This window comes from Acomys minous, assembly GCF_964271855.1.
Source record: "Acomys minous genome assembly, chromosome: 8".
In the NCBI taxonomy this organism is placed as follows: Eukaryota; Metazoa; Chordata; class Mammalia; order Rodentia; family Muridae; genus Acomys; species Acomys minous.
The window spans coordinates 7,207,120-7,230,787 of NC_140489.1; the positions used below are offsets into that span (position 1 = coordinate 7,207,120).

The 23,668-nt window shown below is 55.7% G+C and overlaps 1 protein-coding gene across 2 annotated transcripts; it reads right to left on the minus strand.

The window, feature by feature from the left end:
* Window positions 1-1,899: 1,899 nt before the first annotated feature.
* CLBA1 (clathrin binding box of aftiphilin containing 1) lies at window positions 1,900-10,002 on the minus strand. 2 transcript variants are annotated; one of them, XM_084793321.1, is made up of 5 exons: window positions 9,067-10,002; window positions 7,803-7,948; window positions 6,470-6,599; window positions 4,041-4,157; window positions 1,900-2,188 (listed from the first exon to the last, which is right to left on the minus strand). In XM_084793321.1, the coding sequence occupies exons 1-5, from the start codon at window positions 9,496-9,498 to the stop codon at window positions 2,150-2,152; spliced, it is 864 nt and encodes a 287-aa protein (XP_084649447.1). In that variant the 5' UTR covers window positions 9,499-10,002; the 3' UTR covers window positions 1,900-2,149. The 2 variants fall into 2 exon arrangements, with proteins under 2 accessions (XP_084649447.1, XP_084649446.1); XM_084793320.1 differs by lacking the exon at window positions 1,900-2,188 and adding an exon at window positions 2,214-2,882 and having other exon boundaries at window positions 9,067-9,997.
* Window positions 10,003-23,668: the final 13,666 nt, after the last annotated feature.

Genomic DNA, 23,668 nt, shown 5'->3' on the forward strand with positions numbered 1-23,668 from the left:
AGGGGCTAGAAAGGGGGTGATGGTATCCTTAGACCACTTCCTGCTGAGTAGCAGTGTCAAGCTCCTTGGGGCAAGTTTCATCTTTGTTGTTGGATATCTAAATTTCTTGCTGTTTTGTGCATGACAACAAAGAGCAACCAACAACTCCCCTGAATGACCAGCAACCACCCACCTATTGGGGCTCTGGCATTTTTTGTTGTTTTGCTTATTGCTTTTTGAGACGGTTTCTCTGTGTAGCTTGGCTGTCCTGGACTGACTTTGTAGACCAGGCTGGCCTCGAACTCACAGAGATCCACCTGCCTCTGCCTCCTTGAGTGCTAGGATTACAGGAGTGTACCACCACGCCTGGCCTGGGGCTCTAGCATTTATTTACCCTTTGAAAAGTCTCCAGAATTCCAAACTTCACACAAATCTGCAGCTGGCAAAATCATGCCTCTGCTAGAGCATGAGGCCAATCATGGTCAGCTGCCGCATAGTAGCCTCGTATCCCCATACCTGGGATTAAAATGGAAACACTTTATAGTATTTCTGTGTTTAAAGAAACCAAAAATCTCACTACACCTGTCTTGGAAAAACAAAACAAAAAAGCCCAACAAAATTGACTCTGAGACATACCAGTGTTGTGCTGATTCCTGCTCGGCTACATGCTGGTGCTCTAAGTGTGCTGCCTCACTGCTGACCCCACTAGCTGTGCTACCTAGAAGCCAGCCCCCAGGAAGCTCAGGTCCCAGTGCCCTTTCAGTTTTGTGCAAGACATGAAACAGGACAAGTCACCATGTTGAGGAGGGCAGAAGGACAGAACAGGGCACACAGTGATGCACCCAATGCTCCTCAGATTTAAGCCTCTGCCTGTATGCATCAAATCCCAGTTTCTGAGGGGCGGGGGGAATGTGTTTTCCCTGGCCAGCCCTGCTGTTGGAGGGTGAGGACCACAAAGGTTCTCTCTGAGGATTCTTCGCTTTGTGCTCTTTGGGTGATGTACTCAGTTCAGGCTTGGCTGTCCCAGGCAGCTGGACCCCTGGGTGTCATCATTGTGTTCCTCTATGGTGCCCCTGGGCAGCCTCACCTCACGGGCAGCTCTTAGGAGCCCAAGAGCAGAGTGTACTTCAAAACTTATATTGTTCGTTCATTCCAGCATTAGCCAACAGAAATTGCATACACTTATGGCATGTATGTTTTCAGATGTCTAAAATGGTTAAATGGAGCTGATGACCAAAGAGACTACCTTTAATCCCAGCACTTGGGAGGCAGAGACAGGTGGATCACTGTGAGTTCAAGGCCAGCCTGGTCTACAAAGTGAGTCTAGGTCAGTTAAGGCTACACAGAGAAACCCTGTCTCAAAAAACAAAACAATCATGTCTCTGCACTTGCTCATTCCACTCAACATAATGTCTTCCAGGCTCATCCATGGCTGCTGCAATTTTAGGGTTTCACATCACCGTGGACAGACAGCATTCTTCCTTTATCACCCATGGCAGGACAGCCCAGATGACGCCATCTTGGACACTGTGAACCAGGCTGCAGTGAACGTGGTACAGGCCCTTCTGTAGACAGACTGCATTTCCTTTGGATAAACCCCTAGCAGCAGGATTGCTGGGTCACATGGTAGTTGTTCTTAATTTGGGCAGAGAATCTTTATACTATCTCCCATAATAGTTCTAATTTACATGGCTCTGTGTCTTTGTCAGCTCATCTTCATCCTAACAGGAGTGTGGATACCTGACCGTGCCGACGGCCTTTCTCTGTGGTTGATGATGGCAGCCGTGTTTTTCATAAGCCTATTGGCCATTTACATGCTCTGAAGAGCATTGCCTACTCCAGTTTTCTTCTTTCTACTGGGTAGCCTGAGTAACTCGTATACTGCCTCCTTTGCACACAGCAGTACCTCTGCATTTGCAGCCACGGGGACGCTGCAGCTTGCTCTTGCCATGTGCTAGTCAGTGCTGCTTTCTGAAAATGAGAAGTTAAGGTAGCTTTTCCTAAACCTCTGGCACCCCAAAACTCAAACCACAACAAACACCCCCTGCTCCAAAGTAAAAGAAAAACAGCAGTTTATCCTTTTGTTACAAACCTCAAGCCATGTGCCACCTGCTGGTGGCTGTGTGCAAGGGCACTTCCTTCTCCCCTCCTGTCCCGACTGTGGGTCAGTTCAGTCAACAGTGTCCCTTGAGCAAGTCAGCCCCAGGAGCTAAGGAGTCAATAAAAACACAGGCTTATATAGTCCTTTCTTTTTAATAAAAGTTTACAAAACTCAGTGCTGCCTGCTTGTGTATGCTCCTAGAAGAAAACAGTCGTCTGAGCGATGACCAAGGAAGCTCCTCCTGCTGTCCTGGACGACATGTGTGGTGTCCTGCCCATCCTTCTACTTATAGTAAAGCTTGTCCTGAGGAAACAGCATGAGGGAGCCAGGGCCAGTTCCTGCAAGTGATCAGTAGCTGTCTCCCGACTTCTGAATCTATGGATCCAACTGTGAGCCAGAGAAGGGGCACTGGGTGCCAGCCTCCAGTGTCCCCAGAAAGTCCACGGAGACTGGCTCTGCCCCCAGACATTCCCTCTGCACCCATCAGATCTGAGTGTACGAGGTATGGAGTAGGTTGGCAGAGGCCCTAGGAAAAGAACATGGGTCTGGGAAGCAGTGCCACAGAATCCTCAGATCCTAGTACCAAAACAAACCAGTAAGAAAATGTAAAATATCTCATAAAGGTACAAAGGGCCTGCTTTTAGCAAACATCGTTATTGAAGAATGCCATTTTTAGGTTGCGTGGAGTAAAGATCCTCTTTTGTGGGATGGTGATGTAGTGCCCCTTCCCTTGGAGTGGTGTCTTCAGGAACAGGCTGTAGGTGATCAGGCTGCCTTGTCTGCTGCCAGGTGTCCCTGAGAGCTGAGAGGAGAGTGGCCATCAGGTACAAGTGTTTGGTGCTAGAGAAACCTGGATAGGTGCCCTGCACGCCCTGGAGCGTAACCTGTTAGGTGCCCTGCACGCCCTGGAGCGTAACCTGGTTAGGTGCCCTGTACACCCTGGAGTAACCTGTTAGGTGCCCTGTACACTCTGGAGAGTAACCTGTTAGGTGCCCTGTACACTCTGGAGAGTAACCTGTTAGGTGCCCTGTACACTCTGGAGCGTAACCTGTTAGGTGCCCTGTACACCCTGGAGCGTAACCTGGTTAGGTGCCCTGTACACCCTGGAGAGTAACCTGGTTAGGTGCCCTGTGCACCCTGGAGCGTAACCTGTTAGGTGCCCTGCACGCCCTGGAGCCCCTTGGCAGGCTCTCCTTGGTCTCAATGTGCAGTTCAACCAGAGAATCATGCAAGCAGAGAGGGATACTGACAGAGGCCACTGCGTCACCCACTCTGTGCCTGGTGGATTCGACAAGGTTCCACCCTCAGAGCAGCTGCTGGGCATTGCTCTGCATCCTATGGTGAAGGACAGACGTTCTAAATGTCTTGTTGCTCAAAGGCAGCTGCAGCTCTCCTTCAGAGGTTTCTGCCCTTCCAAAGAGCTGAGGGCCATCTTCTGGGGCTTCCAGCATCATGCCCTGTTAATTCATGATGCCCTTTCTGGAGGCCACAGAGCCCTCATCTGCCCACACATGCCTATCAAAGCTGCAGCCCACCTCAGCTGGGTGGCACCACACAGTCCTGATGCTTGGCTCCCACAGTGATCCACAGGGCTGTACCCCCTCCCTCCCCTCGCCTCGCCTCCTCAACACTACAAAGCAGATCTTAGTGGCACATACTCCAGCCACTGCCTCACCTGTTGTCTCCTGCCACACACACAGAGCCCTTCCTGAAATTCCTCCTAGTACCTAGTACCATATCCGAGTACAGGCAGGCCTACTCGCCTCCCCCCGCCCCCACAGAAGGACCCTCAGCCTGAGAGAGGAGCTACCCCTCAGATCCTGCAGGGCCTGCCAGCTTCTGACCCAACAGTGACAGGCACCCTGGCCTCCTGACATCCATCCCTCTGTCCTCAGGTGCTCCTAGTTAACAGTTCCTGATCCTTGATGCGCTGAGGAATGGGGCTTCCGACTGCGCTCACCTTGGTCTGGATCAGGGCTTTGCAATGGTGCAGGCGGAAACTGCTGACTGCCAACAGCTCTTCAGGCTTTCTGAGGTCAGAACCTTCCAGAACTTGACCCTGGCTTCCAGAAAGGCTCTAAGAAAAGAAACCTGTTACAGTACCAGCACTTTCATTCTAAAACAGCAGAAATCTTAATTCTGGCCCCCCGTGGCCCCTCAGGGGGTCAGGCCCAAGGCCTCCCTCCGTGCCTTGCCTGCCACCTGCTGAGCATCACCTGGTTCTTGAGCCTCCAGAGCTGGAGAGCTTCCAGCTGTGGCCTGAACATGTCTCTAAAAGTTTAAGTGTTGTAAACTGAATTCCTAAGTCCATCTTTAATTACATTTAGAGGAAAATTTTGGGAAGTGACTAGGATTAGAAGATGTTGTCTATCCAATAACCTCCCAAATGGTGGCATTAGTGTCCTTATGAGCAGAGAGACAGACTGGAGCGGGCACGCTTGCTGAGTCTCGCTCATGATGCTGAGCCATGCTGTAATAGACAAGAAGCTGAGGCAGCTATCAGCGCTGCGGTTTTTGACTTCCACCCTCCTAGAACTCTGACCCACATGACTGCATAAATGTATACACTACCTGATCTCAAGTATTTTGTTATAGCACCAGAAGCAGGACTAAGGCACTGCTCAACAGAATGTCCTCCTCAACACCACACCTCCAGGCAGACTCTGTGCCCTGCAATCGTCTGGAGCTGTTGCCCTGAAGTCAGCCACTCAGGAACCTCGTTTCCCAGCCTTCAGGTCCAGAATTTTCCTGAGCCACAGGGCCACACTGGCCTCCTAGGCAAGGTGGTGGTGGGGAGGGTAGAGTCTTTGGGGTGCTCTTTTCTTCTCATATATCCTTACTGCTGTCCAGGCTGGCAGCCTTGGGCACCAGGGCCGAGCTGCCTTCCTTCATGGCCTCTTTAAGTTTCTCTATTTAAAGCTCTGCATAATATTTAAGAATGAAAAGACCTTTGCCACCTGACCAGGGGCCTCCCTCTGAGGTGTAACATCTCTGGACGCTCAGGAGCTTGACCTGTGCACGTTGATGCCTCACTGGGCGCTGTCCACTGCTGTCCTCCTGTCACGTCCCGAGCCGTTCTCTCCTGCTACTCTGCCCTGGACTTGGCTGGCACTGCCCCTGTTGGTAGGCACCTGGCTCCTGCCCACCCGCTTCTCCCTCTGCTTCTGTTCCCTTTAGTGTCTCCATCCATGGGGTGGCACGTCACCGCATCCTGCTGCGACACAGCATCTCTTCCTTCTACTAACCCCTGATCCACATGCACCTGGGTCCTCAAGCCTGCTGGGGCTTTCTCCTGGAGTCCTGCACATGTGTCTGAGGACAGCGTGCTGCCCAAGATACACAGGACACCCCACTACCCTCACGCAATGCTCCAGTCTCATCCTGAGGAATAACACTAAGACCCTGTGAAAGCCGGCCTTGCCAGGCTGGTGGCAGGAGGTATCCCTACCACAGAGTCCCTGGTCAGTGGCCTCCCAAGTGTGTCATGCCAGTGTGGCTGGCCACAATGCAGTCCCCACCGGCTCCCGTTCAGGTGCGATGGGATCCTGAGGGCTCTAACTTCCTGCATGTGTTAATCCACCAGTGAGCTCATAATCCAACAGCTTTACTGAGAAGTGATGGAAACCTAGGGGTGCGGCTTGGTTGAAGGACATGGGGCATGGGAGAGGTGTCCCCGAGGGTGCTATCTGGCCTTGGCCCCTCCCTCTTACTGCTCCTCTCTGCTTTCTGTCCACCATGACAGTCTTCTTCTATCACCACCTTCATCGCACCACAGGCCCAGAAATATGGAGCCAGCCCACCCCAGGCTGAAGTTGCTAAAATGTGCAAAATAAATCTCTTTTCTCCTTGTTATTTTTTTTTTTTTAATTTTTATTTTTTTTGGTTTTTCGAGACAGGGTTTCTCTGTGTAGCCTTGACTGTCCTGGACTCGCTTTGTAGTCTAGGCTGGCCTCGAACTCACAGCGATCTGCCTGCCTCTGCCTCCCGAGTGCTGGGATTAAAGGCGTGTGCCACCACACCCGGCCAGTTATTATTTTTTTTTCGAGACAGGGTTTCGAAGTGTAGCCTTGGCTGTCCTGCACTTGCTTTGTAGACCAGGCTGGCCTCGAACTCACAGGGATCCATGTGCCACTGCCTCCCAAGTGCTGGGATTAAAGGTGTGCGCCACCATGCCCAGCTTTTTAAAAAAATATTTATTTATTTATTTATTTAATATGCATACAGTGTTTTTGCCTGCATGTAACTCCTGCACACCAGAAGAGGGCACCAGATCTCACTATAGATGGTTATGAGCCACCATGTGGTTGCTGGGAATTGAACTCAGGACCTTCCTGGGCATGTCACCACAAAGAGCAAGGCCTCACTGCCACCCACCCCAAGCCTCCTTACCTTCTGAGCAGCATCTATGCCAAGGACAGGAAAGAGGTTTTCCGAACAGTGAGATTCACTCCAGACACACTGTGAAGCCGACACAATGTCGGGGTTCTGAAGGGCTCTCCAGAGGCTCCTAGACGCAGACCTGGGAGAAAGATGCCATCAGGACAAGGGAGTGGAAAGTCTTCCGGGTGGATCACTGAAGCCTCGCCCCACAGCAGAGGGCTCAGAACAGGCCTCTTTAGGAGACCTACCGCCACAGCTTCCCTCACATCTGTCCACGGGTGCCCTGCCTATGCATCTTCTCAGAGAAGCCCTGAGGCCAGATTTTCTGTGTTACTCAAGTGCCAACACCTGTACTGCTCACAGAATGCATACATACAGACTGGGGTGCAACTTCAGGACAATCAGTGAAAAAAATACAGACACGTGGATTGTGGCCACGTGGTACTGTGTGCCACATGCACTGTGTTCATAGGAAGTGAAATGGCACCCCACAGCTTCAAGGCTGTACAGGATGAACCAACCGCTGGGTCAACTTCTTCCAAATACTCAAGTGTTTCTGAACATAACAAGGGCAGTCCAGCCTCCAGCAACGCCCATCCTCCTAGCCCAGGGTGTCTAACCTTGCCAAGCCTGACACTTGGGCCACTGAAGAACTTAACAGTGGCACAGCCACCACTAGCCTGCTGGGGCTGCCCTAGGGCAGGCTCTCTGGATAAGCTATGCTTTAAAGGAGCAGCAGGGAGCACTGCTGGTCACAGCCTTCTAGGCTCCAGGCCTAATCGCCAAGTCCCTATGGAGGGACCTCTGGGCAGGTTCTAGGTTGGTCCCACATGGTGGCCATAATGGATAAGACAAGAGCCCCGAACTACAAAGTTCTGAAAATGCCCAGGCCTGCTCAGGCCTGCAGAAACCCCGAAGCACACTGGCCAGCTTTCCCTGGGCTTGGGTGACAGAAAGCCTGCTCAGCCTACCTTTTCTTCACTCAGCACTTCAAGGCCCTTAACTTAGCTGTTACTGTGAGCTGACAGCACTCCCTACCACGGCTGGCCAGACACAACTATGTGTGGCTTTCTCTGAGAAGCCCACACAAGGTCAGCGGCTGCTCCTGGGGTGTTTCCTATAACTGTGGCTGAGGGTCATAAGGTGTGATACTGAGCTAGCCTAGCCGCAGCCCTGAGAGGCCACACCAGGGGCACCACAGGAGTATTCCTATGTCCCTCTGGTGGCTACGGGCACAGGTTGCTGTACCCTCTGGGAACAACCAAAACGCTTTGTGAAACCACTTTAGCAAACAAAAATGAAGTCGCCGTGACATTGTTTGGTTCCGATCTAAATTCATTACCACAGTCCAGGCACAGATGCAAGGCCGGCGCTTTCTTCGCTGCTCATTTCTAAGAGGCGTTCTAAGGAGCAGACGTCTTCAGCTGCCTGTTTCACCGGGACCTCTTGAAATGCAAACCTAAAAACCTTCTCATAGCTGAGCACGGCCTGGAGGGGAAGAACACGCCAACGTCAGGAACAGCCTTATTCCAAACACCTCACCTAAGTGCTTCCTGTCGCTGCTGCCATCACTGGTGACACCGCTCCTTAGAACCTCAGGCTACGTGAAAACACACCGACAGCCATGGGCGAGCAGAAAAGGAGGTTGTGTCAGGGCCGTGCGGGGAAGGTCCCTGCTTGCCAGGTCAAGGGGGTGAGAGGCCCCCTTGAATGATGTGGAGACACACTTCACCCTGCAAAGGCTGAGTCAGGTGAGGTGGTGGCAGTTGTTTGAGGTTCTGGGTGCTGCTGCTCGGCTGGGTGCTTTCCTGCATTCGCCCTGTGTTTTCTGTAAAACTCCCATTATGCACACATTTCCTACACCTCAGCCATGGTGGACAAACGCTAAGGTGGCTGACTACAGTACGAGCAGTCCTCATTGGAAATCCAGGCAAGCAGGCCTCAACAGCAGAGTCGGCCCGGCAGCGCCTTTCCCCTCTTTCTTCCTACTTTTCTTTATCTTTGTTTCTCTGTGTTTGGGGCAAGCCCCCAGGGAGGAGAGCACGGCTCAAAGGCAGGGCGCTCAAGCAGTCAAGGGAGCTCTGAGGGCTATGTGGGGCCCTGCACTAGCATGGCTTGTCCAGGACTCAGAACCGACCCTGTGGTAACTGATTTTCAGGTCTCAGGATTCCCCATGAGCCCTGAACAGGACCTTACAAGTGCAGCCTCAGGCCCTGGAGCAGAGCTCAGGGAGAGCAGCTCAACTTGTTCAGATCCGTTTCTGCGGAGCCCCCTGGCCAAGTCCCCCCGCCCCACACCCCAACTCCTTGTCCTCTTTTTGTTTTTCAAGATGGAATTCCTCTATGTAGCCCTGGCTGTCCTGGAACTCCTCTGTAGACCAGGCTGGCCTCGAACTCGGAGACCCACCTGCCTCTGCCTCCTAAATGCTGGGATTAAAGGCAGGCGGTGCTCGGCTTCCTCATCCTCTTCTTAAGCAGAGGACAACCACACAGCAAAACACAACTAGGAGAGGGGACTCTAAAGCTGCCAGGACCCCCACACCCCCAGCACACACAGGCAAAGTCTAATGGCTACATAAAATACTTCCCACTCAACCACAGAAATACCTCTGATGATGAGCCAGCAGCTGTTCCTGTCACCCAGGGTCCACCCTGAGGTTGCACCTGGCAAGAAGCATGCTCTTTGGGGATGGAAGGGGTTTTCGGCGGCTGGTGGTCCGCGGCTCTCCCTAGGGACTCAAAGGACTGGGAAAACTGCTCAGGCTTAGCTGAAGACTCCTGGAAAGCTTCGAACTCTCCCCACCCGCCGCCGAGCTCCCCAGGGTGTGGACAGCTGAGTGCGCAGGTGGGAAGACCCTCCTCCAGCCTGGAGCTGCCAGCCTTCGCGTCAGGCAGGATCAGGGGACCGTCGCAGCAGATCCTCCTCCGTTCCAAACCGTCACCCCTCTGTCCTCCAGCTGTCTGGTGGAGGGACCCCTCTCCAGGTTCCTCTGCGAGGTCACTCACTGACTCCCTCCCCACCTCCTGCCTGCCTTGCATCTTGGTGTGCCCAGGCCAGCCGACCCGAAGGAAAGCTGCTCAGAAGACATGCAGCTGCTGAGCTGGAGTTGCCCAGGGCTTCCTGGGAGTGTTCACGTGCCTCCGTTGTGCCGACCCCTCCTGGCACGCGCGGATGACCAGTCCGGCACGGGGGCGTGTCTTAGGGCCAAACTAGGGAGGCGAAGAAAGGCCTGTGGGTAGATGTACGTCCTGGTGGATGGGCCGCAGAACCGGGTCTCCGTGGCCGCCGGCTGAAGGCAGGGAGCGCGGGGATCGCGTCCCAGGCGGGAGTCTCGCGGGCTCCGGGACCAGGTCCGAGGCGCACACAGCGGGGATCCTGGGTTCCCAGAGGCCCGCAAGGTGCGCACCCACCTTCGCCGCCGCGACGCGCCTCCCGGCACCTGGTCCGGAGATACCTAAATCCAGCTTAGCCAGCGCCGTGCGTTGCCCGGCAACGCTGCGCGCCCGCAGGCTTCCGGCGTGCTTCGCTTGGCGTCAGCACGCCACCGAGAGGCGTGGCCCGCCAGGACCCGCCCACGCCCCGCCCTCTCCGGCTCCTATCCGCTTACGTCCTACGGAGAGGAGGATGCTCACTTCTCTGCTTTTGGGATCCATCCTGCAAGCCGAGCTGGGTGTGATGGCGCACACCTGTAACCCCTACACCGTGGGGGCAGAGGCAGGAGGATCTATGTGAGTTCGATGTCAACTCGGTCTACAAAGGAGTCCAGGACAGCATGGACAGAGAAACCCTGTCTCGAACCCCTTCCCCCCAAAAGCAAAACAAACAAGCAAACAAACAAAACCCCAGCCTGCTACCGGTGCTGGCCCCTCAGCCCACACTCTCCCATCCTGCCTGGCCCTGGTTCCTTGCTCCTCTCTTGTTGAATGCTTTCTCAAGGCTGGAGGCCATGGGGAAAAGTCAGTCTCGCCGATTTAGCCCTGTCCTAGATCACCCTCCCTTAGGCGAGGATTAGACTATACCGCCCCGCAGAGCAGGAGAGCCACTGTCTTCCCTCACATACTCACAGTCTGGGCTTGGTCACCAGCCAGTCCCAAGGCAGAGCAGCACCAGTCCTGGTCATGGACAGGCAGCCCCCTCTTCTGTACTCAGATTTCCCCTGTCCTGGACTTCCCTAAGGCCTGCCCCTTGTGCGAATTACTCAGTCCCACGTCCCCTGCCTCCTCAGAAGAACTATTGGAAAATTTGATTTAAAAGTGACAAGATGAGGTCATTCTCTGCATCTTGGAGCACAGCCTTCCCTGTTCCCCTGGGCAGACCGGCCTGGCAACTGTTCACTAAGCCCTGCAGGCAGAGAGCTCAGGACTAGGTCTTGCCTCAGCCATTCCAACTCTCACCGGTGGCCCAGTAGGATGGTGTCAGACCCGGGCTGTGTTTACCGACGCTGGCTTCTGTTTGCTTCATTATGACCCAGCAGGTCCTGCTCTCTATCCATGCCCACTGCTCCAGTTCCCCTCTCTGGTGCCCTTGCTGTCCTTGAGGTCTCGGGAGCTGGAAGGAGACAGGGAGACTGAAGTCTGGGCTCAAAGTGAGACTGATAGAATAAGGCGGGGGGGGGGGGGCTGGAGCGGTTCTTCCCACCCTCAGTACCTCCTCAAGTCTGTCTAGGTCTCAACGCTGCCCTGTAGGAGGAGAGATTTCAGAACACAGAAGGTTCTGGTTCTTGGTTCACAGGCCCAGGTTGAGGGTGATCTGTGTGACCAGTGAGTCAGACAAACGATGGTCCCCAAAGATGCCCACATACTAATCCCCTGCAGCCACAACCATGGAACCTTATAGAAAGGATGGGTGTTCTGTATGAGGCTAAAATGGGGGATCTGGAGATGTGGAGAGAGTCCTGGGTCATGCAGCTGGGCCCAGGGGAAGCAGGTCCTTATAAAGAGGCAAGAAAGCTGGGTGCAGTGGCCCAGGCCTATCACAGTAGCACCGAGACAGCTGAGGCAGGAAAGTTAGAAGCCAGCCTAAGCTACATAGTGAGTTGAGACTAGCCTGGGCTACACGGTGAGACCCTATGTAGGGCAAGGGAGGTGGGTGTGTGAAAGCACGTTTTCCTTCCTGGCTCCTGTTCTCTGTGATCTCAGGACTAGGTTTAGGCCTCTGAATACTACCTGTGATGGAAGGGTCTATGGTGGGGGGAAGGGCAAAGCCTGACTTGTGGCGTGTCCGCACATATAAGCAGCTGACCTTTGCAACAAGATCTTCCAAAGGCGTAGTGAGTGAGGCCCCTGGAGACCCCACTAAGGAGGTACTGCCATGAGGAAGAGGCAGAGGTGGCCCTAACATTGGTGCCTAGTGTTGACTGAAGGAGGAGGTCAGACAGCTCAGGCAGGTGGGCAAAGGGAGGAATGGCTCTGTTTGGTTCTGTTAGGCAGAGTGGGCTGGAGGGTAGACGGGCCCCTAAAGTCAAGATGGGAGAGCAGGGGCTGTGAGTCCTGAGTGACCATGGAAGGGCAGAGCCAGTGTACCGGGGGACCGATCCCTAACAGGCCTCCATTCCTCTCTGACCCCTAGTTCTTCTGCCAGGGTGGTGCCGCTTTGCCCAAAGCGTACCTGGTGCCTCCCAGGGTCACCTGAAAGGAAGGACAGGCTGTTCCAGAAAACACTGGGCTCTTCCAGAGAGGTGGCAGGGTCATACACCTGCCTCTGTGCCTATGGTTTCTGGTCCAGAGCTGCCCTAAGTTCCAGGCTGGCCTGCTTAGTCCACTGCTACAGGGACGCAGGACACCCCAATATGCCTCACCATCTCCCTACTTCATAACCCCAGCTGTGTGCTGAGCTGCATGGACACAGGGGCCAGAGAGGACCTAGGGGACCATGGCCAGAGCTGACAAGAGCTCATCACTGAGGAGACGAAGCGGTGAGAGGCAGGGCCTCTGGTCAGGGAAGAAGAGGACTCTGGGCAAGGGCCTCCCACCTACTTATGACAGCCCTCAGCCCATGGAACTGCAGGCCTGGAACCTTCCCCATTGTCTGAGCAAAGGACTGAGGTAAGCGGTGTGGCTATGGGGAGAGTGGTCACGGACGCCACCACTTTCTGCTCGCCTGGGGGTGGGGGTGGGGCAGGGCCATGATGCTAGCAAAACTATTTTTTGCCATGTTGCTGCAGCTGCTGCAGGATACATCAATCATTGATGCTCTGGGCATCATGGCCAGCCTTCCCGGAGAGGCAAGTAGGTAGGGGCAGAGAGTGAGATAGCCATGGCCATATCAGGCCTGACCCGTTCTGTCCCTCCACTGCCTGGGACCTAGCTTGGGGGTGGGGGTGGGGTGGGGATCACGGAGTGTTACAAGGCTGCATAGCACCCCTGAGTTGATGTGAAGGGAGGTGGAAAGCTTTTGTGTGCTGGGTGTGGCTGTGAGCGGGATCACCTCCCCACATGCTGGGGAGCTAGACCCTGCTGCAGGAGGAGCTTTCCCCAGCAGGGCCTCTGTCCTCAGAGGGGAACACGGGGAGGAGGCTGGGCTGGAGTGACGGGAACTCCTGGCAGCACACTGCTCTGCAGCAGGAGACAGCCAGGCTTCAGCCTGGGGGAGGGAGAGCGGATGGATGGAGCACAGCAGGTCCCACACCACACACGGTTTCCTCCCTGGCTCGCGTTCACTGTGATGCCAGGACTAGGTTTAGGCTTGTGACTACAACTCATGATGGGAGGGCTAGGTGGACCCTGGGGGGCGGGGCAGAACCTGACTTGGGGCGTGTCCACCCATATAAGCAGCAGCTGCTCTTTGCAACAAGATCTTCCAAAGGTGAAGTGAGTGAGGCCCCACCCATGAGTCCCAGGAACACTACTCAGGGGTGAGCAGGTTGCCCCCCCCCTGTATTCTATTGGACATATCAATGCACGTGAGCCTGCACGTATGCTCAAGTGTGTGTGTGTGTGTGTGTGTGTGTGTGTGTGTGTGTGTGTGTGCATGCGTGTGTGTACTGGGACAAATCCAAGGCGGCCCGTGGCATGTGTCGGTGTGAGTGTATGGCCTTGTTTTTCTGTTTGTGCCTCTTCCCTGAAGTGGAAAGCTTCTAGACAGATAACCCAAGGTGTCTGTCGCTCATACTGTCTGTAGTCTGACCTCTGGTCTAAGGGGGATCTTCCGGGAGTATGTCAGCTGGCACCCTCATGTTAGTGCAGCTGCAGCTGCAGTACTGGACTCCCCGCGCACATGGATCTGCCTATCAGACCTGAGTCTGAGGGTAGGGAAGGGACAGGGAGGCCTTGGGTTCCTACCCCGCACCCTGGGTCTGGGGCCTAAGCCAACCCTGAAGCAACTCTCAGGACTGCGAGTGGGTAGGGTGGTGAGCAGCCTTGCCCACTTTTCAAGCCCTATCAGAGCAGACACAGACACTGTGGCCACGTTGGGGGGGGGGAGGTTCTGGTACCTTCTCACTGGGTTAAGGGTATACAGGCCCGGTGGAGGTAGCCTGGGATACATCCACTTCTCCACAAAGCTAATGGGAACCACAACCATCCCAGGTAGATCAAGCTAGACAATCCAAATATGTCACAGAGTCTGAGCCCTGAGACCATGAGACAAGGGGCACAGCTAGGTCTGCACCCGGAGGTCTTTGCTTATACAAAACTATACCTTGCTCCTTGGCCCTCACTCTAAACCCTGAAGCTGGATTCAGATACACTGGACTGACAGGTGGAGACCTTCCAGCCGACCTAGCAGACACAGAGAGCTATGTGTATGTATTCCCAAGGACAAGGCAGTGGTCTTCATCCAGGGCTCTTCCCCAGGGAGAGGGTGAGACTCCTGTCCCACCAAGGCACGGCTGTTGTAGGAGAAGGCTGCCAGGGCTCCTTCCCAACAGTGACTCGTGTCTGTCTGAGACCTGTGTGTTGTTGGCAGGCTGCCCAGCACTGCAGCCCAGCTAACGGGAACTGCCGAGAGTGAGTCATCCTGACGCTGAGGTGAGCCCCGACTTCTGAGGGCAGTTCCTGCTTGTGCCTAAGACATGTGGACCTGTGTGCATGCACCTGTGTGCTGTTACGCTTACCTGTGTATGCAAGTGTGTGTCGTGTGTGTTCACATGTCTAAGTATATTGGAACAAATACAGGGTGGCCTGTGGTGTGTGTGCGCCTGTGTCCAGTTGTGATTTTGTTCTTGTGTCTGTGGGTGGCTCTCCTGCTGAGTGGCTCCTGGCTCCCATCCCATCTTCCCAACCCTAGGAAAAGGTGTGCATACCTCCCTGTCCACCTGGCACGGGCAGCACATTGCCAGGTCTCCCTCAGGTCTGCACCAGGCTGGGCTCAGCGAACTCTGCTTGTGTGGAAACAGAGCTCTTGGGCCTCCCCCTCCCCCACATGTGTTCCCTCTGCATGGTGGGTGCCCAAGTGAGATCCTGCCCTCCCCTGTCAAGGCTTCACCCAGTTATCTTGGCACCCAGAATGCTGCGGGATCAGTGAAATCCCACCCAGCGCCCCCCCCCGCCCTTGTCCAGCTCTCTCCATTTACAGAATGCCCCCCTCCCACAAGCTTCGACCTAGTGTCCCTTATCTCTAGTCCCTCTTTCAGGCCCTGCTCTCCTGACCATCCTGAGGACCCACAGCATCCCTCCAGTGACGGTGTGCTCACAGTTCACCCTAGGCTGCCAGGAGCCTTTCAGGGACCCTCCTACAGAGGCCCTTATCTGTCCCTTCACTGTCCTGCAGCCCAGGGGGCAAGCGAGTAGAGCCCGGCCATGGCCCGGTCCCAGCTGTGAGCGCTCTCTCTCTCTCTCTCTCTCTCTCTCTCTCTCTCTCTCTCTCTCTCTCTCTCTCTCTTTCTCTCTCTCTCTCTCTCCCTCCCTCCCTTCATACACACACACACACACACACACACACACACACACACACACACACACACACACACATACACATATATACCTAACATTGAAAGGACAAATCCTGGCTTGGGGCTACAGGATGGCTCCAGCTCTGGTCCTATTCTCTTGCCTAGGGCCCCCTGCCCAAACAAGGGCCCCCTGCTTCTAATTCATCCTTCCCCCTCTCTCCTCTTTTGCTCCTGAACCCCACCTTTTCCTAAGGAGATCTGATGGCAAGCAGTCATTTCCCTGGTCTCCCGTGCTCTACTGTCACTTCCTAAAGCTGGAGGTAAAGAAGCCCTGGATTTCGGGTGCAGGGATGGCGACCCCTGGAGGAACTTAATCTCCGCTCCAGAAATGTAATCTGGAGGAGGACTGGGATGGGGTCAGCTGATGTGTCTGTGGGGGACTAGAGGGGCCAGGGTCCGACGGGGAGGGACAGTCGTGGGGCGGGGCCGAGGCTGCAGCAACCAATGGGCTGAATGAGACCGGCGGCGCCGCCCGCGTCGTCCCTGCAGAGTGGTCAGCGCGGGCTGGGCGGGCCAGGGCGGGGCCGGAGCCAAAGTCTGTAGGTACCCCAAGTGTTAGCCGCAGTCACAGCCCGGCTGCCTGCGGCAGCACAGGGCAGCGAGGCTGTGGGCACCGCCCTTCTCCGGGCGCATCGACTCTCGGGACCGCGACTGGACACGCAGGGCCACCGCCGGCCCGCAACCACCAGCAGCCGAGATGTGCGACTGCTTCCACGTGGTGCTGCCTACCTGGCCCGGAGCCCCCGGCAGCGGTGCGCCTCACCCCCCGCCTGCAGCCCGCTTCCCTCGGGCGGGTGGGCTCTGCGGGCGCGCCGGGGTGTGACGGGGGCGCGCAGTGCGGGACAGGCTACGCGCGGGAGGAGGGGCAGGAGAGATGGTCGGGGCTGATTGGCGGGCGGGTCCCGAGTGCTTTTGGTCCTTCGCTGGCTCTGTGGGTCTCTGCATCTCGCTTGTACTTGTGCCTGCCTGTGTTTTTCACCCCACCCCACCCCACCCCTGCCTCCAAATCTCTTTAGCTCACTTTGTTTCTCGGGTTTCACGCCGGACTCTCTCGCTGTCCCTGTCTGTCTTACCCTTTCTCATCACGACCCTCAGAGACTCTGCTCTACGGAGACTCTGAGACTCTGGCTATGGAGGCAGGTGTGCTAATGGATGGAACAGGCCCAGGGTGGGCAGGAGTCAGTGCTGGGCTTGGGGGACCTGCTGCTAGATCTAGCCTCTGACCTGCTTTTTGCGGGGTACCATCCTGACTAGACCAGGACTTAGGTTGGAGTTACCAGGCTATGCGCTGTGCTGGATCCACCTGGTGGCTGCTATGTATATGGGTGACCAACTAGGTGTGGCTGGGGCAGAGGTAGGCTGAGGTCTGCAGCTTCTTAAGGGGCCTGAGTAGGATCCCATTGCACCAATCAAGGGGAATTGACCTCCCAGGATGTTCATACCCCTCTCGCTCAGCATCTGGGGCAGAGTGGGTATCTGGTGCTTTTTATCTGATGGTTCTTGCCCTGGCCTGGGCCTACCTCTGGTGTCTTGGAGGGTGGGGTAGGTAGGGCAGCAAGAAACTGTCCTTCAGACTCTGGGTCAGTAATGCAGCAGCGTGGCCACACCCAGGGCACCTGGCCAGGCATTGGCCCGGAGTTGGGATGGAGGAGCTGCACTGGTGCAGGCTGGACCCCCTCCCACCCCCACTGCACTGGTACAGGCTGGACTCTTCTCTTTGGGGAAAACAGTTGAGGCCGTTCAAGGTGCAGAATGGCACCCTGTCCGCCTAGAGCTGAGCTCCTGCAGGCCTGCCTGTGGCCCCCTGGTGTGGACTGAGGCCTGGGGTTCTTCCCGAACTGGCTGTTGCTCTCCCAGGGTCCTCCTGCTGGGACTCTCCCACACACAGCCCAAGGGTCCTGACTAGTCCCACTAGCAGTGGAGAATGTTGGCCTCTACCTCCCCTTCCTTCCCTATTGCTGGCCCCGAACCACATTGCTGTGGATTGACCTGTCCAGAAGGAGAAAGCCCAGGGACATAGTGCTCTGTCTCCAGTTTGCTTTGTTTTTTGTTTTTGTTTTTGTTTGTTTTTTGAGACAAGGTTTCTCTTTGTAGCCTTGGCTGTCCTGGACTCGCTTTGTAGACCAGGCTAGCCTCGAACTCACAGCAATCTGCCTAGCTCTGCCTTCCTAGTGCTGGGATTAAAGGCATGCACCACCACGCCCAGCTCTGTCTGGCTTCCTTATCCTTAGGTTCAGGTTGAGGGACCGCCTTACCCACGCTCTGCCCCCTGCCCCCTGGGGTCTCGCTTCTCCCACTCAAGGGTGGTACTTCCACTGTTAACCGGTGGTCCCCTCACTTGTCTGCGGCAGTTTTTCCTTGTGTCCACCTGCTCTTGGGAAGTGAGAGCAGTGACCCCTAGTGCAGCTTTGGAAGGCTCTTCTCAACCCTGCCTAGGAATATACGTGCTTCATACCGGGGAGGACTGGGTAACCCACTCTCAACAGGCCAGCGTCGCCCTCCTGTGCCAGGTATACCTAGTCTCAGAAGCCCCTGGCGTCCACCCATGGCAGCCTGCCAACTCCTACAGCCCAGGGCAGAGCCACCGATATCCCAGATAACTTGCCTAGAGGCTGCCCCCTGGTGGCTGTCCTAAGAATGCCTCTACACAAGATTGGGTGAGGTTGGTGTGGGGTGGAGCCGTATAGGGATAAACCCAACCTAGGAATGGCCAAGTACCTTCACCCACTGTGAGGCGAACCTTACATAAGCCTCCTGACCAACATCACAGAGCTTATCCTCATAGACGCTGGGTGTCATACCCCTCAGGCCATGTCGGCGTCTTCCCAGAAGCACAGCTGAATCCAATCCCAGATAGTTAGAGTGACAGGGGGCCATGTACTCCAAGTTGTTGCCCGTGTGCTGCACCTGCATGAGCCTGGCCCAGCCTAGGCGCTATCTGGGAGTCCCCAGGTGCTGGGACACCATGAGGGGCTGGATCTGAGGAGTCCCCAGGTGCTGGGACATCATGGGGGGCAGCTGGATGCTCTGTTGTGGGGGAGGGTTGGGAGCCATGATCTGACTATGTCCTTTTTCAAAGAGTATAGGGCCAGGCCACCTGATTAGGTGCCTAGCCTTGGTTCAGACCTGACATTTGTGTCTAGGAGTGTCTGGGCTGCTGTGCTGGGGGGTGGGGGGCTGTGCCCCAGTGAGACCACATGCTGGCTCTGCTCTGTCATCTCCTGAGCAGGGTTGGTCACACTGTTAGGAATCTGTGTTCCTGTTGTGAAGGTGGGACCCTGAAGCAGGGATCAGGGATGCTAAGCCAGGCATCCTGGCGGAGTGGGGCATGCACGGTGCATACCAGCCGGACTCCATGAGCGGTAATAGGTGGTTCTGAAAGGTACTAGCTCTGTCCTGCCCTACCAGGCAGGGCACAAAAGAGGCTGGACCCTGGTGGCCCCTCCTCAGCTTCGATTTATCCACAGTGGGTCAGGCACTGAGGAGGAAGCAGGTTATGCCAGATCACTTCCCTGTGGGAATGAAGTAAGATTAGAAGCCGCTGGTGGGGGCTGTATCAATGGCTGACAATACACCAGGCTCATTCTTCCTTCCTTCTTCTCTTCTCTTTTTCTTATCTGTCATTTATCTATCTATCTATCATCTATCTATCATCTGCCCATCTGTCTGTCAGGGTTTTTCTGCATAGCTCTGGCTGTTCTGGAATTCCATCTGCAGACCAGGTTGGCCTTGAACTCAGAGATCTCCTGCCTCTGCCTCCCGAGTGCTGGAATTAAAGGTGTATGCCGCGACCGCCTAGCAAGGGCCTCCTGCTCTCCCCAAGCTTCAGGCTGTATCTACTTTTTTTTTTTTTAAGGTTTTTCTTTTTCTTTTCTTTCTTTTTTTTTTTTTTTTTTGGTTTTTCGAGACAGGGTTTCTCTGTGTAGCCTTGACTGTCCTGGACTCGCTTTGTAGACTAGGCTGGCCTCGAACTCACAGTGATCCGCCTGCCTCTGCCTCCCGAGTGCTGGGATTAAAGGCGTGTGCCACCACGCCCGGCATTTTTAAGGTTTCTCAAGACAGGGTTTCTCTGTGTAGCCTCAGCTGTCCTGGACTCACTTTGTAGACCCGGCTGGCCTCAAACTCACAGCAATGCACCTGCCTCCGCCTCCCTGAGTGCTGGGATTACAGGCGTGCGCCACCACGCCCTGCTGCTGTATCTACTTTTATCAGCCAAGAAAGGGGTAGTCTGGAAGAGTAGACAGGAGGATGGAGCTGGCAGATCCTATAGCCTCCCATGTGCCCACCTCTACCTGGCGGGGGCCTGTGGCGGGACTGCCTTCATTCTCCTCGCTCTGCCTGGAGGGGCTCTTCTGACCTGGGCTGCTGGAAACAGTTCACTCTAACTGCGTGTCCTTCCTTCTGTGACCCCCTCCACACCTTTTACTGCAGATGCAGGAGCAGCAGCGTGGGCTGGCTTGGTTGGGAGGAGCTGTGGTGGAAAGAGTGGGACTCTTATCTGCTTGGGCATCGCTGCCACCCAGGAGCAAAATGCCAAGATCTCACCAGCGTTGTCCCTTGCCCAGGAGGGGGATCTTGTGCTCGGGGGATGGTGTCACGTATGAGACACTCATCTGGCACCACTGTGCCCTAGAGGTTCTGAGACCAAGAGGGAGGGCCGGGATTCACCTATTGTTTGTCAGTACGTGGGAAGTGGCCTGGACACACAGAGCAGTCACCGAGGGCTCGGAATCCACGAGGAGGATGATCACCAGGCTGGGTCTGGGTAGGGGACAGGGGCTGGGGAAATGGCATGTGACAGAGGGAAGGGTGTATCTGTGAGCTCAGGGTGGCTTAGTTTGGACCAGAGTCACAGGTGGAAACACTGAACCCCCTGTCTTCCTCCCTGCTCTAAGGGAAACTGTTGTCCTGTGAAGGGCACTCTCCAGGGACTCTATCTTCCTATTCTCTGCCTCTGCTTCCGGGTTTCCCTTTATTTTTTCTTTTTTTAGAAGTCACAGGCCAAGGGAGCCGAGGCCTGCCTTGCCGGGATAAATATTTAATAGTCAGAAGCACTTTCTCAGATGGAAAATTGGATCTGGGCCCAGGAGGCCTTGGGTGGGAGGCTGAGCTCCCCACTCCCCACTCCTCACACCCCACACAGGGCAGAAACACTCCCAGCCACTCCTGCCACTGGCTGCTGAGCTCCTCCCCGCCGCCCAGCACGCTGCAGTACACACCTGGCCCCCACGTGTACAGTGGGGCTAGAGGGCGCTGTTGAGGTCCCTCTGGGGGGGGGGGGGGCCTGGCTGTGGACCTGGTCCTTGCATCCCTATGGTGGAGGAAGAATAGGTGGGCAGCAGACTTGCTGGGTGCCGTGAGGCAGACCAGGGACCTCAAGTCACTTTGCTGCGTGGATGCAGTGCTGGCAGCAAGGGCACAAACAGCTCAGCACCTCAGCTGGACCTAAGCCTCCTTGTCCACAGGCTGGCTACCTGCCCTTAGGAATTGCTCAGCACTAGGGTTTACATGTCCAGGTGACTCAGTCCCTCCCATTGGAGTCGGGGGTGGGGGGGGCACTGCTTGCTGCAGAGTGGAAGGCACAGCAGGAAGGAGCCAGCTTGCAGGCGTTGAGCTCCAGTTGCCCTGTCCCTCCCCATGCCTTCTCTGATCCCCCTCGGTGGTCCTTGTTTTCTGAGAGCTGGGCCCTCTGTAGGAGGAAAGAAAGGCAGCCAATCACAGATGCCTGGCTGCCAGCCTACTGTTGGGTGGCTCCTTCCCTGGCAGGCCTTGCTAGAGGGTGGGAGGGTGGCAGCAGCACCCAGGCCATGCTGTGACACATCCCCTGGGAATGCCCTCGGCTGAGTCACTATCAGCTGCCCCCAGCCCCACCCAATCCTTTCCCTGCCAAGTTCCCATGGCTGGGGTCCCGGCAGCTTCAAGCAGACTTGCCTGTGCAGTGGGCATCACTTGACACATCCAGACACCCAGGGCTTCGGGTCTGTGATATGTGACTCAGCAGACGCCCACTGCCCTCCACGACTCACACCTGACCCACTGTGCTCTGCTGCACGGAATCAAGGGCTGATGAGGGTGTGTGGGGGCAAAGCCAGCTAGGAATCAAGTGAGCCCCCTGGGCTGGATATGGGCGAGGGGCAGCTCCTGCGGTCCTTTAGGGTCACAGTGGTCCTGATTTTTCCTTCCTACTGTCACCTGCCCCAAACTTATCATCTCGGAGCCATTGGTGCACCTTAGCCAAGCGTGTGGCAGTGGAGACAGGAGATGGCAGTGCTTTTGTGTGTGTGTGGCGGAACCTGTGCTGAGGGATCATGACCCCCTCAGGTAGAGATGACTCAGCCACTCAGCAGCAGGTCCCTTTGCAGGGACCCTTCCTCTGGCTACAGTGAGGTGGGACCCAGACTAAGGCTGTTGCCATGGTGATCTCAGATCCTCAAGTGGGTGGGGCCAGGGGCAGAAAAAGCAAGGGGAATCAGAAGGCGCAGTGTGCCTCATGGGTAGAGGGGTCTGACTGGGTTGATCACCAGGCTCAGGAGAACACAGTGGCAGCAGGGGACCCGCTCCACGCCGGCAGCCTTCCCACCACTGCCCCAGCTTGCAGCTCCTGGCTGACTCATCCAGCCTTGCCCCACCTAGAGTTGACAGTTTGGTTTAGTGTCAGGCAGTAAACAGTTCCCAGGTGAGAGCTGCCTGGGAGTGGGGCCCTGGAGCGGGAGGTGGGGAACAGACCTGGCCAGCTTTCTTGTGCAGTGTAAATAGAGTTGTTTTCTACTTGCATGACCCGTTAGGTTTCTAGGCCAAGGTTGGGGGAAGGAAGCCTGCCGGTTCTTCTCCTTCCAGGGCTGAGGGTTTCCCTGAAACCTCTTTGCTCATTTGCCCACCGGTGACCCCTGCCTTCTCCCTTCCTCCGACCTCACAGAGGTGGTCTCCACCGGGGGCTGCTGTTGACTTCTGTATCCCAGTAGACCCCCTCAGGTAGAGATGACTCAGCCACTCAGCCTTGCTGTTCTACTGCTTGCAGTGGCTCTCATTTCTGGGCCCATGTGCTGATCTGGGCCCCTGGTGTGTTTTGCAGGACCAACCTTATTGATCCTTCCCTGTCCTGGAACCCTAGGCTGGACCCCTTAGCTAACTGTGTGAGTCTCCTGCAGCCTGTCCTTAGGTGCAGGTGCCCATAGGCAGCCCTGGGGTCCCACTAGCTACAGCTAGTACATCTGGTGGCTCCTGCTTGGCCCGCTGGCCACCTAGAGCAAGGAGGGTGGAAACCAAGAGCTGAGGGTGCAGACAGTAAAAAAGGTGTGTGTGAGAGAAGGAACAACTCCGGGCAGTGGATGACTTGGGACCCAAAGCCCAAGGATGCAGGGTTCTCAGCTGCTACTAATCTCCAAACAATAAGGGTAGGAGTGAAGTACAAATGTCACTTTTGAGGTCCAGCTACACCTGTTTTATGCAGCATCCTTTACCCCAGTTCCAGGTGCAGGAGATGTCATTTGCCAGGAGGCTAGAAAGGTGCTGTGTTGGGGTGCTGGGGGGTCAAGCTAGTCTTTCCAGGCTTCCTTTTTTTTTTTCCTAAAAAAAAAAAAAAAAAAAAGACAGGGTCTCACTATGTAGCTCTGCCTGTTCTAAAACTTGCTATGTACACCAGACTAGGCTCAAACTCACTGAGGTCTGCCTGTCTCTGTCTGCCAAGCATGAACCACCACATCCAGCCCCCTTTCCGTTCTAGAACCACCCCCAGCCACCACAGGGAAACTGAGGCTCAAGGCTTGGGAATGGGAGAACCTGCTTCACATCTGTTTACCCACACAACAGGCGGCTGCTTACACAGTTAGTAACTGGCTGGGGTAGTGGTTGTGAGTCAGACAACAGGCGTTTCCTCTCCAGGTCAGCTGCCTGGGCTGGAGGTGGGGGGGCACTGGCTGGGGTGGGGTGCCTGGCTCCCAGAGACCTAGCCTGGAAGAGGAACTGCCCACTCCCTCTGGTAGGGTGTGTGTGTGTGTGTGTGTGTGTGTGTGTGTGTGTGTGTGTGTGTGTGTGTTGAGGAGGGGGTTGGCAGGGCTCTGGGCCTGGCTGAAGACCCGGGAGGAGGGACAGTGAGGGGAGGGGCTGTGGAAGGGAGGAACCTGGGGAAGGCAGCCAGCCCGGGATCTCTTCTAGACAAGTTTGGGAAGTCGTCCTCTTCGGAGAAGTAGCTGCGCCCCTTCTGCGCTCTGTCCCATTCTGGTCTCAGCCCTGCAACACCTGCCCCTCTCACCATTCAACAGGTCAGAGGGGGCTGGATGGACAGCCAGCAAGGGAGGCTGGAGGGGCAGAGCTGGGCT